Source organism: Osmia bicornis, chromosome 6, assembly GCF_907164935.1.
Source record: "Osmia bicornis bicornis chromosome 6, iOsmBic2.1, whole genome shotgun sequence".
Classification (NCBI taxonomy): domain Eukaryota; kingdom Metazoa; phylum Arthropoda; class Insecta; order Hymenoptera; family Megachilidae; genus Osmia; species Osmia bicornis.
The window spans coordinates 1,824,824-1,840,657 of record NC_060221.1 but is presented as its reverse complement, the minus strand read 5'-3'; the positions used below and the strand labels follow the sequence as shown (position 1 = coordinate 1,840,657).

At 33.1% G+C, this 15,834-nt stretch overlaps 5 protein-coding genes across 12 annotated transcripts in view; 2 read left to right on the top strand and 3 right to left on the bottom strand.

The window, feature by feature from the left end:
• The window catches only part of LOC114877349, a 29,743-nt gene extending 26,268 nt beyond the window's left edge, over positions 1–3,475 (bottom strand). For 2 of the 3 annotated variants that reach the window (XM_029189827.2, XM_029189829.2), the window contains exon 1: positions 3,212–3,475. The gene's annotated coding sequence lies outside the window, so the exon portion shown is untranslated. Of the gene's footprint in view, positions 1–3,200 lie in introns of all 3 variants that reach the window. The other variant, XM_029189828.2, reaches the window with a different exon arrangement.
• Positions 3,476–4,327: 852 nt separating this feature from the next.
• On the bottom strand, positions 4,328–7,225 carry LOC114877336 (beta-catenin-like protein 1). Of its 2 annotated transcripts, none has more exons than XM_029189782.2 (9): positions 7,134–7,225; positions 6,966–7,032; positions 6,513–6,892; positions 6,104–6,435; positions 5,810–6,033; positions 5,553–5,735; positions 5,350–5,497; positions 4,925–5,275; positions 4,328–4,852 (listed from the first exon to the last, which is right to left on the bottom strand). In XM_029189782.2, the coding sequence occupies exons 2-9, from the start codon at positions 6,993–6,995 to the stop codon at positions 4,764–4,766; spliced, it is 1,737 nt and encodes a 578-aa protein (XP_029045615.1). In that variant the 5' UTR covers positions 6,996–7,032; positions 7,134–7,225; the 3' UTR covers positions 4,328–4,763. The 2 variants fall into 2 exon arrangements, with proteins under 2 accessions (XP_029045615.1, XP_029045614.1); XM_029189781.2 differs by having other exon boundaries at positions 7,101–7,187.
• A 464-nt stretch (positions 7,226–7,689) lies between these two features.
• Positions 7,690–9,699, top strand: LOC114877337 (CDC42 small effector protein homolog). Its single transcript, XM_029189784.1, has 3 exons — positions 7,690–7,781; positions 8,051–8,339; positions 8,413–9,699. Exons 2-3 carry the CDS (start codon positions 8,085–8,087, stop codon positions 8,419–8,421), a joined length of 264 nt encoding a protein of 87 aa, XP_029045617.1. The 5' UTR covers positions 7,690–7,781; positions 8,051–8,084; the 3' UTR covers positions 8,422–9,699.
• Positions 9,325–13,100, bottom strand: LOC114877369 (protein spaetzle-like). 2 transcript variants are annotated; one of them, XM_029189875.2, is made up of 6 exons: positions 12,910–13,100; positions 11,436–11,577; positions 11,031–11,203; positions 10,893–10,958; positions 10,710–10,813; positions 9,325–10,620 (listed from the first exon to the last, which is right to left on the bottom strand). In XM_029189875.2, the coding sequence occupies exons 1-6, from the start codon at positions 12,970–12,972 to the stop codon at positions 10,368–10,370; spliced, it is 801 nt and encodes a 266-aa protein (XP_029045708.1). In that variant the 5' UTR covers positions 12,973–13,100; the 3' UTR covers positions 9,325–10,367. The 2 variants fall into 2 exon arrangements, with proteins under 2 accessions (XP_029045708.1, XP_029045709.1); XM_029189876.2 differs by having other exon boundaries at positions 10,435–10,620; positions 10,714–10,813.
• Positions 13,101–13,405: 305 nt separating this feature from the next.
• LOC114877367 lies at positions 13,406–15,822 on the top strand. Of its 4 annotated transcripts, none has more exons than XM_046286251.1 (8): positions 13,406–13,498; positions 13,819–13,952; positions 14,038–14,113; positions 14,266–14,469; positions 14,579–14,663; positions 14,738–14,949; positions 15,016–15,357; positions 15,440–15,822. In XM_046286251.1, exons 4-8 carry the CDS (start codon positions 14,350–14,352, stop codon positions 15,779–15,781), a joined length of 1,101 nt encoding a protein of 366 aa, XP_046142207.1. In that variant the 5' UTR covers positions 13,406–13,498; positions 13,819–13,952; positions 14,038–14,113; positions 14,266–14,349; the 3' UTR covers positions 15,782–15,822. The 4 variants fall into 4 exon arrangements, with proteins under 4 accessions (XP_046142207.1, XP_046142206.1, XP_029045702.2 ...); XM_046286250.1 differs by having other exon boundaries at positions 14,038–14,146; XM_029189869.2 differs by having other exon boundaries at positions 14,038–14,200.
• Positions 15,823–15,834: the final 12 nt, after the last annotated feature.

Below are 15,834 nucleotides of genomic sequence, written 5' to 3'. Positions count from 1 at the left end.
GCAACAAAAGACTAAGGCTCGTGAAAGATCTCTCATTGTTGCACGAAATGTTCAATTCTATGGAAATTTCACCGTGAAAGGAGGATACACGAACGATTTCGTGATGAGAGACCATCCATGGTATGTTTCGATGGAAAACGCCGATTCGGTTTTCAATCTGACCTAAAAATTAACGTAAATTTCGCGAAAGCAGCTTACACGTTCCAGGCAGGCGCGTTTGCGAATCGATCTCGAGCAGCACGCTCAGCATTTTCGCGACTTAAGTGGCCGTACAAGCCTTTCGGAGAGCAGACGAGAAGAAAAAAATCTATGCTCTGCTACCGGGTGCGGCGGAGGAGTGGAGAAAAGTCACTCGTAAGAGAGATTCCTTCAGTACACTCGATTTCCGACCACTTCGGGATAATTGACTCGACTCCAGACGCTTTTCAGACCTCGAATTACTTTCAGTTTCGAGGAAAACGAGCTTTCCAAATCTTCCTCGAGAATGCTCGCTTTTTAACCCTCTGAGGCCCGTTTAAGAGAACATCGTATTCCTATGAAAATATTGCAATTACAATGAAGCTACTAACGAATCTAAATTGATAGGCGACGATTGCCACACATACGTGGGCAATATAAATTAATTCTAAAGTTAAAAGTTGCAATATCTCTCGATTAGAACTTCGAAAAGACTTGACAAAAGAAATAAAGGAAAATAGGAAAAAGAAGGGTTTCTATGTCGACTGGTTCGACTGAAAGCAGAAAGTTTCGTGTACAAACTGACGAGATAGCTTCGGTCTTATACACGAACGCTTCAACGACGAAGAATTCGCGAATCTGGGACAGTTTGATCGATAATGGCGTAAACCTGGCCGCGGCAATTCCAGGAATGGCAACCTAATTGGATCCTCCTTAAATAAGTATTTCAATTTATCCGCAACGCGCTGGTTACACGGCCTTTTGCAAACAACTGCGGATACTTAGCGAATCCTTTGATAAAACTAAATATTCATTGCTACTGCGGGAAATTGACAAACTTTGACGTACACTTGATGTTTGTTAATTTTGCAGGACCAACGAATATTTATATTAATACCGATATCGAAGTGAATCTTTGGGAAATGAGAGAAATTCTATCGGAAAGGAAACTGTAAAGAATTAAGTAGTAGAATGCTAAATTAGGGCCGACCAGTAAAGTGGTGAAACGTTGCGTTTGTTTTCCCGGACTCTATTTGGATTTCGCGAGCTACTCGTTCAAGGTCACACGTCGTCTGCAGCATTCATAGTGATGCACCAGCGTGTGTTCTGCACCGTCGTAAATCGATAAACCACGGCAAAAGGATTAAACTTTCCGTATTAGAACCGCAAATTTTTCTTTGTTTTTCCTCTACAGCTTTTATAAATTAACGGGACTATTTTCAGTTACCTTTATATCAAGTCTTCTTTCCTACAAGATATAAAATGTTGTGTTAACAATGGATAACAATGATTATACAATTCAAGTCGTATATCGTGGTACAAATGAGATAAGGGAAATTCTATGGCTTAAAATGATAGAATTACTTTATATCGTTCAAACATATGATTTGTAATTTAATTCCTCGTTCAACGATGAGCAGTCGTGCAGCGTGATCAACCCACATGAGTAATTTAGAAAAAACAATTGCCACCGTCCCACGAGGAGAAGAAGTAACTCAACTTCGAGATAATTGGCTTCAATTTAATTCAGAGTTTTGTTCTCGCGCGAATATCGATGCACGATAAACTTCTCTAAAAATTCGTTAACGCTTCGTTTAAAAACGTTTATACACGTTTACGTGCACTGTGATCAATTTATACTGAACGCGTCGATGCGTGAATTTAAATCGATACGCGAGAAATCTCGATGCCCATCGAGTCTCGAAACTCGTCCACGCGGGAAGTTTGAAAATTTCCAATAGTCATTCCTCTTTATATCAAATGTGTTTTTTAATCATAAAACAATGTTTATCCGTTTAATATTAATTAGAAAATATCGATATACAGATGACGCTAGGTATTAAATGGATATTTATTTTATCCGATCTGTTCGATACGGTATCGCATTTAACGAGCTAAAATCGATGGTATCGATTTCGGGTATCGTTCCTATCGCTAGCAACAGTCAATGCATATAACAAAATTGCGCTAACAGTAACTTCACGAAAATGGCCTTGAGCAACGCGAGTCACATTTGGATAGGTTATAGTGGAACTAGTAGCATTGCTCCAGCAATAGAACACGTGACAAACGTTGCTGCGTGGCACGTGCACGTAACAACAAATCGGAAGTAACAAAGTTACGTCACACCGTAGCAGCAGGTACGCGATCATGAAATTGGCTTTCAGGCGTAAAGACCCTACACGACAGTTGAAATTACCAAACGAGAAACCTTACGAACAGCTAGTTCCGTGTCGCGTTATTCAAAGAATTCGCGTTAAAATCGCGAAAATAAGCTTCCAAGATAAATTTGAAACTATTTATTTTATCATAGCTTAACAACTCACCAAAATGCTAATCCTCGTTGAGAAGTATCGCACAACAATCGAAGATCGATATATCAAATCGACACGGAGCATGGTCACTCGATATCCGGGGGCACTTTTTACGGGGGTTAAAGAAACGAGAAACTCGTTTCAAGATGAAGAAAGCTAGTACAAATTTTAACGACATCGTAAAAAATGGTTATTTTAGGAATCCTATGTAAGAAACGAGTTAACGCCGTAGGAAAATGAACATTAACTATAACACATAAAGATATTCGTACAACTAAATTTAATCCAGCATTGATTAAACTATGCCGATGTAAATGATCTCCCTTAGACTTTTGGTAGTCTTGTAACAACGAAACTCGATCCGGAATCGAACGGGGTAAGCGGTAATTATGAATACGTGACGATGTTATAAATGGCGGTAGCAGAGGATGCTGACTTTTATGAATATTTTCTTCACTATTTTTACTCTGACTAAACGGATGAATAGAACAGAATAAATATATGCACATTTCTTAAAGTGAAATCGTATAAATCACCCAATTGTCACGAACGTCGAAATTACCCATAATTCTGTTTCGAATTTATGAATAAAAATTTCGTGTTAACGAACACGCTTTTATAATACGCACGTACGGTTGTTCCTCTCCAAAGCACAGTATCAATCGATAACATCCACAAATAAATCGCAAAATAAGGGATGAAACTGACAAGTGACATACCGTGGCTGCTTCTTCGAGGAATCGACACTTTTCTCAATATAGTTTTCTTCGATTTTGCCTGGTCGTCATTACAGCACAATAAAAGATGAGGCACAAATATTAACACTCGTGTCACGTACGAATATTGTTCCTTCTTGACATGTTTATTACTGTCTTTGATTCACACGCCGCGACAAACGTGAAATAAAGATCAGCGAAAACACCGCGAACCGGCTTACGCGACTAACGACCGCACCTCTGAAGCTTGCAGTAGCAAACTGGCATCTCTCGTGCAGCAAACTTTCGTGTAAGGGCGCAGCACGCGCTCTGATTGGCCGAGAGTCGCACGGATAAACCAATCGTGATCGATCGTTCACCGAGCGTTGACCCCCCTTTCCCACTCCTCGTATCATAACAACATTTCTGTTTGGTACCGTGTTGAAGGGTAGAAAGCTCACCCGTAAGCAAGGAACACGTATTGAACACACGATTTAAAATAAATTTAAAACTAGATTAATTAAACGTGTCTTCTCGATTCTACCAAGTTACATGGATAATTGTCGTTGCTACGAAACTAAGAAAATACGGAGCCACGATCGAGTATACATATATTAGGTGAAGGCGCATGCGTTCGCTTAGATCATCATGGTTACGATGAGCGAGAGGAATCGCGCGTATCTTTTTACTTGTTAAAAAAAATTTATCAAGTGATTCATAATAAAATTACATAAATATGAACCATAAAGTATGGTTTTTCTTTCTATATATGTACCGTATAACGACACGTTATTGTTCATTTAAAATGTTTAATAAAAAGTTTGAATAAAATTTGTACTTACCTGGCAAACGATAAACACCAAATAAGAAAAATACTTTTGACAATGGAATACATTGCTACGATCGCTGAATTTTTGAAAGTACTGCACGCAACCAGTGTTGGCGACAAATTTTTCGTAAAGACCAAACTTCTTACGATAGTATCTCTTCCATAAATAGTCCGACAATAAAATTTCACCGTAGTAATTTCGTAAATTATAAACAGTATCTTCAGATTCGTATGGTTGTACAATGTAGGCTAAACTTGAGATTATTTTGTGCAAAATTGACATGATATGAACGATGACTTGAAATCATCACTTTATCTTCACCCATTTTATTAACATAGATCTACGATATCTTTCTAAAATATTTCATTAGCGAATGGAAAATACTTTGATATGAACCAACAATAAATTTTCAGTCAAGTTTTGTGCTATTGAACACCATAGCATTAATAATCAAATGGAGTAATATGAACTAATTAACACAGAATTACACTACAAATAAAACAACTGATCAATGTATAGTTTGATAAAGCACATACTTCAAATAGTTAAATAACAGTTAATATGTAACAGACACATTTAATTTTTTTTACAAAATTTTTTGTAGTTCCTACATATAAAAAAAATGTCATATCATGTATTTTACATTCTTATTAAGAATTAATGTCAAACGAGGCTATTACTTTTGATAAAAATTTAAAAATAGTGAAGAAATTCAGTTTTTTTAAATTTTCACTGAAAAATCTACATCAAAATTTGTCGATTAATTGCAATATATGTTGTTGTTCTGTTTCTCTCCATTCTGAATCGCCGGCATCGCCAAGATTCCCAGCGTATTCTGATAAAATAACAAATGAACCCATGAAAGATCAATTATTATGTATAATATACTTTATAAAAAGAAGTATACCTCTCATGATGTGCCTAATAGTTTTAAGGGACGCCCTTCTTTGAGCTAAAATTCGCGTAACTCGCTGTTTCACTTGTGGTGGACAACCAGTACACGCTTCTAATAATACATAATCCACTAATTGCAAAATAAACAACCCGCCGTCTAACCTTCTCAGGTACGATTCTTCTTCATCTTCATCTTCTTTTGTATTTTTTTCAACTTCTTCCACTTTCTCAAGATATTTAAAATGAAGTTCCATCAACCTATCGACTTTCTCGTAATCATTTTCAGTAAATTTACTCAATAATCTTTGACGCTGTTGCCCTTTACAATTTCTTAACATACTTGCTATAATTGACACTACATGTTCTATTACGAAAAATAAATATTGATTAAAATATCATAGGACTGTTATAAACAAGAAAGTAATTAAAAATATATACCTTCGTGTTCTTCTGCAGTTAGCATCCTTTTCCTATTTTTTGTTGGTGTTTTCATGAATAAAGGAAATATAGTTCTTAATCCAAGAATATCCACAAATTTGCTGCAATTATCTTTGCCATCTGGACCGTTCATTGCATGATCTAATACCTGGAATATGATATAATCTATTAATACTTTGTCTACATTGTATTTTAATCTGTACCTTAAGAGAACCATTTCTTGACATTTTTTTTTCTCGTAGCATTAAATTCATAAGTTGTAGTCCTTCTCCTCTTAAGAATCTATCTCTATTTACAGTTGCCATTAGACTTGAACATAGTACATTAAATAAATTTTCCATCATTTCTTGTTCTTCAGCGGTTTGAGGATCATGCCGTTTATAATACTGAAAGTGGTAAAAATTACCAACTGATTTAAAATAAATAAAAAATAGTAAAAAAAAAATACAATCAGACATACTGCTAATTGTTGCAGTAGCACATCAATTCCATCAAGTTCACCAAGAAGTAACCTGTTTTCTGGTGTACTTTGCAAAAGAATAGACAAAAGTTCGCTAGCATAAAGTTTATTAGCATCAAATGGTGTTTTTGTTTTGATTCTTCTTAACAACCACTGCATCAATCCTTGTTTTCCTGCATCAATGCATAAGTCAGGCCTAAATTCTAAAAGATTCTCAAAAATAGCTAAAAAGAATACATATATTTTATTATCCTTTCAAAAATAATAATTTCGAATTTATTAACAATGCATTACCTAATGTATTATAAACACCATCACTTTCTTCTTTGACTGATTCATCCAATCTTTCTAAATTTTGTACAAGAAGAGCACAGACTTGTTGCTCTAGTAGAGCATCAATAAGTGTGTCTGCACCTTCTTGGCTCTCATGTAAAATGTCTACATCTGTTAATTCTTGTAAAAGATCTACAACACCAACTGCTATATCTGTGTTCTCATGAGATAGTAATTCAAGCAGAGAAGGAACAGCACCTAACTCTACCATCAATGGATAAAGATCTGGATTAGTAGCAACAACATGAAGCTCTTGAAGTGTTTCATGTAATTCTACTTCTGATTCCATAAATCTGTTAAAAGTGTGTTTCAGTTTAGATTTGAACATGAAATTTATTGCTTCATCTATCCTACTTTAAAAATAACATACTTTTCTGGTTGATCAGGAAACTTTACCCTCATTTCTTGATTTCTGAGTGCTCTTTTCTCAAATAATAAGATCATTCTTTTAAGTGTTGCTTCATCTAATGCTTCTACTTCAGGTGCTTCTGTTTCTACATATTTCAGAATATCTTGCTTCTCTTTTTCTGTCAACTGTGGTTCAACCACATCATTTGCTGGTGATGGTAATGCAGCTCTAATAGGTGTAGGAGGTTCACTACTTCTAACTGGTGTAACTTCAACTTCCTTTGCCTGTCTTTGACGTGGGTGATAAGGAGTTTTGATTACCCTTTTTGGTTTCTTAGCATTTTCCCATTCATCTTCATCATCATCTTCTCCTGCAATTGGTCTTTTTGGGGTATTTGGTGGCTGTAAAAGTTAATATTAGATTAGTGAAACTTAAGAACAATGTAAGTTTCATATCATTTCACTATAAACATACTTTGTAGGAGAGTAATTCACCAATATCCATTTGTAAAAATATTTGATTCCTTCTTAGAACAAGATATCTGTAATATTAATCCAATTATTAACCTCATTTGATATATTCCATTATTATGTACAACTGAAAACTCACTGATAAGTAAGTATATACTTGATATTAATTAACCTCAACAATGTCAGTATGTATACCGGAGTATACACAAGTATACAGCATATACAGTGATGGGAATTCTATAGATCAGTAACTTTCGGCAAATCTCGATTTTCTTCGGGTTTGTTCGAATTCTCTTGTTATATAGCATAATTTACTATAGTGATGACCTGCCGTTGATCACGTTGACATTCAGCTTTATCTTTGGTAAATTTGAATTTTTTTTCAAACGTCATTTGAAACTCCTTAAAAAGACAAAACTATAAAGTAACTTTTATTAAATTTCCTTCGATAAGTATTAAACAATGTAATGAGACACGATCATTTTATAATGATTTTATAAGCTGATTAGAAACAGAAAGAAGGACGCAGGTCTACTGTACCTTGTGAAGATTGATACGAAACTTTATGTTCTTATAAACCGGTATGTATCTAATTTCCCTTTGTTCAGTCACGAAATTGTTTGCTTATATTTTCAAAGGATTTTACCGTTATTATGGTTTTAATTTGAACAGTAGAATATACAAATAGCCTCAATGCCCTTTTCAGGCACATGTAAACTCATCGATCAAAAGGGAATGTTTGTTTTGCTTCTCTCTGCCTTTGAGTTTCAAGCCATCCCGAAGGTTAGACCAAACGACAGTACGATCACTTGACGACCTGGTAAGTGTGGACGTCTGATTCATTCACGCGATGATATATATAAATTGGATTTATAAAACTTGTTTTCAAATAATCCTTTGATATTTAATAATATTTGTTAACCATTATAACAATATTAAAGAAATAATTTCACACAGGGTTCAATAGTTACTTGGTTCATCTTTGACCTTAAACATTTTTCTATTAATCAATTTAAGGCTATATATACATATCTCAATTTTTTGAGATTTATATTTGCAAAGTTTCTGTTCTAAGAAATATTCAATTAGATTTTTTAGATTTTACATTATATACAATTAAACAATGGCTGGCAGTGGAGAACTTTGGGTACAGTGTTTTTCCTGCTGTTTAACACAACAAGGACCAAGAACACGTAATGGAAGACAGAGGTCACATCAAAGGCTAAGGATAGATCGTAGTATGATAGGAGTACCTACAAATTTTAGACATACTGGACATATTAGCAGTGGAGATCTTGATATGACAAGTGCACAATTGTCAAATATTCAGGCACAGATGCAAATGAAAGGGGGCTATGACAATGCATATAGTGTTAAGGTACGTATCACAGTATTTCAAGAATATTGATTAATGTATTTGAAAGAAAAAAACCAAATTATTATTATTTCAGGCATGTTGAAAATAGTTATAAAGTACTTTTAGACTGGCCTGCAAACAATCATGCAACAGGACTAAGAAAATGACTGAGTTTATAATACTTACAATGTTTGTGTTCCTTAAGATAAACGCATATGCAACTATTTAAAAGCCTACTTAGGAAACATTTTGAACACATTTAACAATCAGACAAAATTAAGTTTTGCAATACTGCTGTTCATAACGATATGACGAAAATTATTATAGTCTGTGCAAGAATAATTTTCCACTCAATATTGAAATTATAGTTACAGGGTGCATTTAACTTTCCCATTATTCAAATCTGCATTTTCATAGAAAGACTGGATACTTAATAGAAACAGAAACTGCCATATAATGCGTAACATTTTACAGGTGCATTTTTCTTTATAACATACACTTATTCTTCCAGTTAAAAAGTCGACGTTTACTGATATACATATATTTATATATATGATACCATACTAACATATTAATTGTTATATCGCACGTTAATCATATTTACTTGTTTTTTGATATGGGTACGATTTTTGCAGTACTAGATTTATCCTTAATAAGTATTAGATAATGTTTTTATACTTCCAAGTGAGAATGTAAGTACTCTGTGTTAGTAGTACTTGTGTAAAAAGAAAAAAAAAAAACGAAAGAATGTATTTTGCATAGTTCACCTGTGCTGACTAATGGATAAATATTTTAGCGTATATACGATGAACGTCCACGTTCACAAAGCACGGCCCATTTTTCCTATTTCTGTAACCACCCCCGAATAGGGTGTATAAACCTACATTAGGTAACTTTTGGAATGTAGATGTGTCAAAAAATTGAGGGAATGAAAAAGATAATTTATACGTATTCACCTAGTCTATAACCATTCTCTATTAAACCTCGTGAATTATGCTAGCTATTGTTTGTTATATTTTAAACATGTAAATTGTGATCTCTTAGAGATATGGTCATGAACCAGTGGAAAAACATACAAAAAAAAAAAAATTGAAAAGAGGCAGTGACGTCTACAAAATTTTTGTACAATCTATTTAGTATAAGATTATTCGGAAGTAGTATAAATTAATAAACTTACTGTAACACATAAATGTAACCTTGTTTCAATAGATTTTTACTCCCTTGTACATTGTATTTTATTTAGATTTTCGAAATTTCGGCAAAAATATAAAGATTAATGTACAATTAACCATGAACAAAATCTTATGTCAGAACAAGAACTACAATATAGCTGTAAGCATTGTATTTAATATGTACGAATAAATTTTTGTGTACTTGCAAACTGAGATTATTAATTATCTGAAGCAAAATATGTTTTTTTTCGTTTACCAAACGATCTACATATATTTATTTTTATAATTTATAAAATATTAGCTATAAGCAGCTGATATTTTTCTTCACGGATAACAAATATATTACCCTTGATTTTAATTGTTTTGCTTGGTGAAAAAATATTTATTATTGTTGAAAACAGATATAAAAAGGTATTCTTAAGTTAAAAAATCACAATATTGACCTCAATGACTATAACATATCACACAGTATCCCACGATACAAATCTGTGCCTGTTTCAGACCATCCATAAATCATGGATCATCGCATCTACGAGCCTTATCACTTCTAAGTTTAAATATTCCAGCTAAGCTGGTAGATTATCTCGCATAAAACTTATATTTCTTTTAGTGTATTCATATATATACACATATACATATAATATTATATATCGTTATGCTTAAAAACTAAATTACCGAGAGCGAAAAGGAATGATGTTTAATATTATAATGTTGTAACAGTAGACTCCAATCTATGGAACGTTTATGGTGACTTGATTTTGGCCAACAATGATTATGCCGTGAGTGCATATTTGTTCAGAAACTCTCAAAGAGTTGAAGGCATAATGGTAAATGCTCTGATAGAGCTTCATTTTCTTTGTAACATTGATTCAAATGTTCATTTTCTTTTTCGCGTTTTAATAAGTGTCATTTGACTTCTCTGATCCACAATGTCTACACCCATTCTTGTGAGTACATTTCCATTAAACGATGCGTGGCAGCAGCAACTTGATGGAAACATAAATACATCCGGAGCGATTGTACCATTTGTCGTCACCGATGCAAGTTCTCTGTAAACGTATTTTTGCTTACAGTTTGTCCTGTAACCTGCAGCAAGACTTCCAATTGAAGTACAACTTGTATTCTCTCTGCTGTAAATATTACAAAATTTTATAAATAAATTTTTCGGTGCTTAAATAGTTTTTCCTTCTTTTTATAACCATTTTACCACAATACTCACCTACATTTTTCAATTCGTACACCCTGTTTCAAATTTTCTTGATTTGCAACAAACTTCCATTCGTTATCTTTATTTTTAGCTGATTGAGGATATATAAGGTGTTCCTGGGGAGCAATGAATATTTTAGAATTAAAATGAGTTTTGTTTTTAAAAGAAAAGTTATTTTTTATAACAGATACATACCATGGACATGCAGAGAGATATATCATCTGTTTGACCTATCCTCTCTTCCACAGGTGATAAATCAATCTGTGAACATGTAAAACATACTGTTAATTAAGTGTCATTAGCGCCGTACATCTAAAAAAATGCGATACTTACTATATCTACACTTTCTAAGTATTTAATACTTTCGTTTCGTTGAATCGCCCGATTTACTGCATCTTTCGGATAATTATCCACTGTTTCACAATACGTGGACCCTTTACAAGCAGGTACAATTATTTCTTCGGGAAACACAAAATCTGTCTGCCTCGCTCGTGGTGATGGCCGGTCTAATGGAAAAACAGTTAATTACATATTTTAAATAATTCAAAAATAAAATGTATCAGATTCGACGTTTTGAAAAACGAAAAGAGAAATTTAAATTTTAAAAGTCTTTCCCGCGTTAGAAAGTATCTACTTTACCGATTAAGCTGTTCAACCGTTTAACAAATTGTCGTTACCTTCTTTCTGTCGAAACATGGAAGATTCAGTCTGAAATTTAAAAAGGTATATTAAACATACGTGTATTTTGATGCCTCGAGACATTTCTGCGAATTCTTTTGAGGTTGAACTGTTCAACATTTTCAGCAGTTTCATTTATAAGGTCTTCAAGATCATCACGACCGGCTTGATGGTATGGATAGGGAAAAATGCACTGTGCTGCCTGAAAAAAGAAATAGAAATCTACTAAAATCTTGTTAAGTAACAAACATGCCGCTAACAGTAAAACAAGTAAGTATTACAATACTCAAAGGCAATGAAACAATAATCTCGATTACGCGAATAGATTGCACGGATGTGTTTATTTTGTACACCACGTAATGTATGTAACTTGTACTTATTCTTACTTTTTATTTGAATAACGAGTTTGAAGATTAAGTGATCTTTTCTTCGTAAGACTTCTCTGTCTCTATTACATTTTGTTCTTCTTTTATTCATTGCAGACGTCACTCAAGATGTCAGGTTGAGATAAGCGCGAACACTATTATAATCAACGATTATTTAAGGTATTCTTTGAACACTATATTTTTAAAGTGTAAATGGGTTCTAGTAATGAACGGAATAACATAAAAAAGTACAAGGTTTCCATACGTATTGTTGTACTATATAAATTGTATACGATATAAAATATTAATTTATACTACACGATCTATTTTTAAAACGGATACCAAGAACATTATCATATTTGAAAAGTCAGGTTTCATTGTTTCGAAGAAGTTATTATTAAGTTCCGACAATTAAACACTGAATCGAAATGATATCAATATTTATAAAGTAAGTATGCACGTGTATTGCTTATTCTTACGCGGTTAATCACGAAAATCTCTAAGTATATAAAAAAATTTTCTAAATGGGAAAAACATTTCTTTAAAATAATTTATTGTCATTTCTTCTTGCCTTGTAAATAAACAATTTAATTTACAATTTTTTACTTCATCAGGTGCAATGCTCCATACACAACCGATACGAAAAAAACCCAGAATTCAGGGAATAATCACGGAATTGGAAAAATTGGATCGAACGAGAATGTCGTCGACTTTATAATAAACCATTGAAACCGATCATTCAATTTGACACTTTACCCTGACTGCTTGGATAGTGTTACACGACGATAACGAGTCTCGACGGGTTACGTAAATACGATTAGGCTGTACGCTAATTTCAGACTTCGTTTTACGATGCACACAACGTTCAAAGAAGCATCACACTACCGGTACGTGATGATTACATCCGAATCTCTTTTATATCATTATTATTCTCAATGTACATATATCTGTTCAAAAACATTCCAATCATTTTCTTTTTAAATGTTGTTTGTTGGCAGATACTTTTAACAGATATAAGAATTAAAAACTTTGACAACTGTTAAAAAGTTTTTAAAAACTGACCATCACTCTATACAGGTGAATGAAAACACATAAATGAGCATGGATAGCAACATTGTGTTTAATCAACTTAACATAATATTTAAAAAAGAAAGATCATGATTTCTTACCAGCACTGTTAAAAGGCCAAATTTGAAAAGCGTTATAGTCAGATCGTCGCATCCTCGTCGCATTTTTTTTACACTTATTAATTACTACGTTGGTTCTTACTACATACGTACACATATACACCCACGCAAACACGCACACTGCACGAACACTGAAATGACACTTATTTTTCAATTTTGTTTATAGGTGATCGTTGTGTTTTCAAAGATTTTATACGTCTCTTCCGAGTTGATAATGCTGTAATGCGTTGGTTGTTTTGCATTCGTTGAAGTTTGAGACTTTGGAAGTTAACAGACAGTTGATATTATACGTAATGATATTAGACCACAAAAGAATAGCAAAGAGCACAAAACTTGGATCAGTGATAGATCGTTAGACGATCCTGTACGTTCGGCCGATCGTACGCGATTGACCCGTTCCTGCGTACCAGCCGCGGTACTTGTCAACTCGTCACATTAACGGCTCGTAATCGTAAGCTTAGTATCCCAGGGGACGGGGTAGGAGGTTCTCACAGTGCACTATGGATTCATAAACAGGGACGTAATGTGATGGAATTGACAGGTTAAGGGATAATAAGCTGGCTGCCACTGGGTAATTAATACCATTGTACTGGTTTTATGGCATTACCTATTAAAGGTGCCATTATTAAATGGTAGCATGCCTTCACGATAACACGATATTTTTCCTCTTATTAAGTTACGCGTCAAATATTTACATATATTTATAATAATATTTCAATACTTAAATATTATTATAACAATGTAACTTGACGTTGCAATACTTTTATAATTCATTGTATGGAGGTGTTTATTTAACTAACATAAGAGTTAACATTATATTAAATTTAATTTAAAAATTGTAAGCGAGAAATCTAATAATTAAAAATCTAAAAATACAATACTATTTTACAGGTGTGTTACTGTCGGTTTTATTGGTTTATAGTCTATAAGAAGGAAGTGTTGCATTCTGACCTGAGCGAGGATAAAAGTGCAGTGATTATCGCTGGCGTAATTACGGTTGTGCGTCTCAACAAGGAAATCGGCAGGTAACTGTATTCATTGCTAACAGCCTATAAATAGTCACTGCCACTTGTTAATGCTATGTAGCAAGTTTTCTTTATTTTTGAAAAGCTCGAAGTAGCAGTTAACCGGTTCTGTGATTCAAACAATACCATTTTGGAGAACAATAAAAGGCATTCAGTGCACCGTGAGTGCAAAATGTATAGAATTATACTGAAAGGTTTATATTATACAACATGATTGGAGAAGTTTTCAAGCAATTTACTAAGACAAAGTACTTTTTTTATCAAAACTGAATTCGTTTCGAGACTAAATCGAACTTTGTAATATTTTAATTAGGTAGAAAAAAAGCGCGCTGAATCAGCTGAAATCACCACGCGCGAGATACCTATGTTAAAATAGCTGAATTCAAATTCTAAAACAATGTCTGATATCAAAAGCGTTTTATCACTATTATGTCAGCATTTAAATTCATCGATCAATGTCGTAATGAAACCTGAATATTTTAGATTGACAAAATTTAATGGTACAGCCGAAAATATCGTGAGTGTCGTGCGCAGTATCGTATAACCTTTACGTAATGTTTGGCACGCAAACATTCATAAAATGACGAATTTTAACTCGATGATTTGTTCTTTTTTTTACTCTCTAGATTGAGGAATTCTGGAAAACATTAAATACTTTAAGTTATCATGCCGTGAGAGAAAAGCAAATCGAAATTGATTTTCAACAGTATGGTAAATTTCATTAATACTTCATTCCAAATTGTTTCTCATAATGGCCTTTGTTCACAAATTCAGTTTCTTTTTAGGTATTATTTGGGGAACAAAATTGTATTTTGCATATTTACAGTATCCAGCCATAGAGTTTTATGCTTTAAACAGAGACAGTAAAAATAACAGACAATTATTATTAGCATTTGCATGGCTTCTTGGAACACAAAATGTTCTAAATGTTATTATTAGAATAAATTTATCCAATAGTGTACTGGGAAGAGAGTGTGCATATCCGAATAACTCAGAAGTAATTAGCCAAGCATAAAGTAAATTAGACTACAATATGACAAGTACTAGATTATTTATGTTTTAGAAAAAAGAAACAGAGTGCAATGTACCAAAGTCATTGATTGCACAAATAAATAATGTATTATACTTAAATGGTAAAGTAAATTACAATCTAAAAGAGATATCTGAGTTAATTTCTGAAAAAGCTAAGCTAGTAAGCAAAGCTCATGCTGCAAGTATTAATGTCAGTGGTTTACCACATCTCAGTGTATCAGAATTAGCATTAATAAAACGTATATCAACAATTAATAAGAAGGCACCTTCTAATGAGGATAAAAGATATTTAAAGAATTTAAACATTATTGGTGGTTTGTTAGATACACATATGAAATGGTTAAAGAAAGAACACATGTTTTTTGAATGGATGGTAAATAATAAAAGTGTGATTTTATTCTTACATATCACATATATTGCAAAAAATAATTAAGCAATGATAATAAAAATTGCAGGTCACCGTAGTTGAAGAACACAATAAATCTCTAACTTCCAATTTAGATGACATTAATTGGAATGAAATTTCAAAATTCATTTCCTTATTACATTATATAACACAGGAAAGATTTGAAAGTTCATCTTTCAAAAATGAATCTGAGGCTGCTCAAACTTGTCCTTCTACATGTGTATCACGTTTATTAAAAGTTCAAGACAGTAATAAAGAAATGGAAAATTGGTTAACAGACATTTCTGCTGAAGTAAACAAAGATATGGAAGATCTGTCTAAGAGAAAGGAAGAACTGTCTAAGGAATTAAAAGATATTTTGAAATCAATACCTTCTTCCATTCAAGTTTGATTTGCATAAAAAAATAAAAAAAATAATTTTTAACAAAAAAAAATCCGACTTCG

Excerpts from the sequence above, each read along its gene's own strand:
- LOC114877336 (XM_029189782.2), bottom strand. The coding sequence starts at position 6,995 with ATGGATATTGGTGAATTACTCTCCTACAAA. Across the intron at positions 6,893-6,965 it reads GTGAATTACTCTCCTACAAA|CCACCAAATACCCCAAAAAG; the intron begins GTATGTTTATAG and ends TAACTTTTACAG. Across the intron at positions 5,276-5,349 it reads AACTGCAGAAGAACACGAAG|AACATGTAGTGTCAATTATA; the intron begins GTATATATTTTT and ends TTTTCGTAATAG.
- LOC114877337 (XM_029189784.1), top strand. The coding sequence starts at position 8,085 with ATGGCTGGCAGTGGAGAACTTTGGGTACAGTGTTTTTCCTGCTGTTTA.
- LOC114877369 (XM_029189875.2), bottom strand. The coding sequence starts at position 12,972 with ATGCGACGAGGATGCGACGATCTGACTATAACGCTTTTCAAATTTGGC. Across the intron at positions 10,814-10,892 it reads TATCTCTCTGCATGTCCATG|GAACACCTTATATATCCTCA; the intron begins GTATGTATCTGT and ends ATTGCTCCCCAG. Across the intron at positions 10,621-10,709 it reads GTACGAATTGAAAAATGTAG|CAGAGAGAATACAAGTTGTA; the intron begins GTGAGTATTGTG and ends TAATATTTACAG.
- LOC114877367 (XM_046286252.1), top strand. The coding sequence starts at position 14,350 with ATGTCTGATATCAAAAGCGTTTTATCACTATTATGTCAGCATTTAAAT. Across the intron at positions 14,950-15,015 it reads CATATCCGAATAACTCAGAA|AAAAAAGAAACAGAGTGCAA; the intron begins GTAATTAGCCAA and ends TTTATGTTTTAG. Across the intron at positions 15,358-15,439 it reads ACATGTTTTTTGAATGGATG|GTCACCGTAGTTGAAGAACA; the intron begins GTAAATAATAAA and ends TAAAAATTGCAG.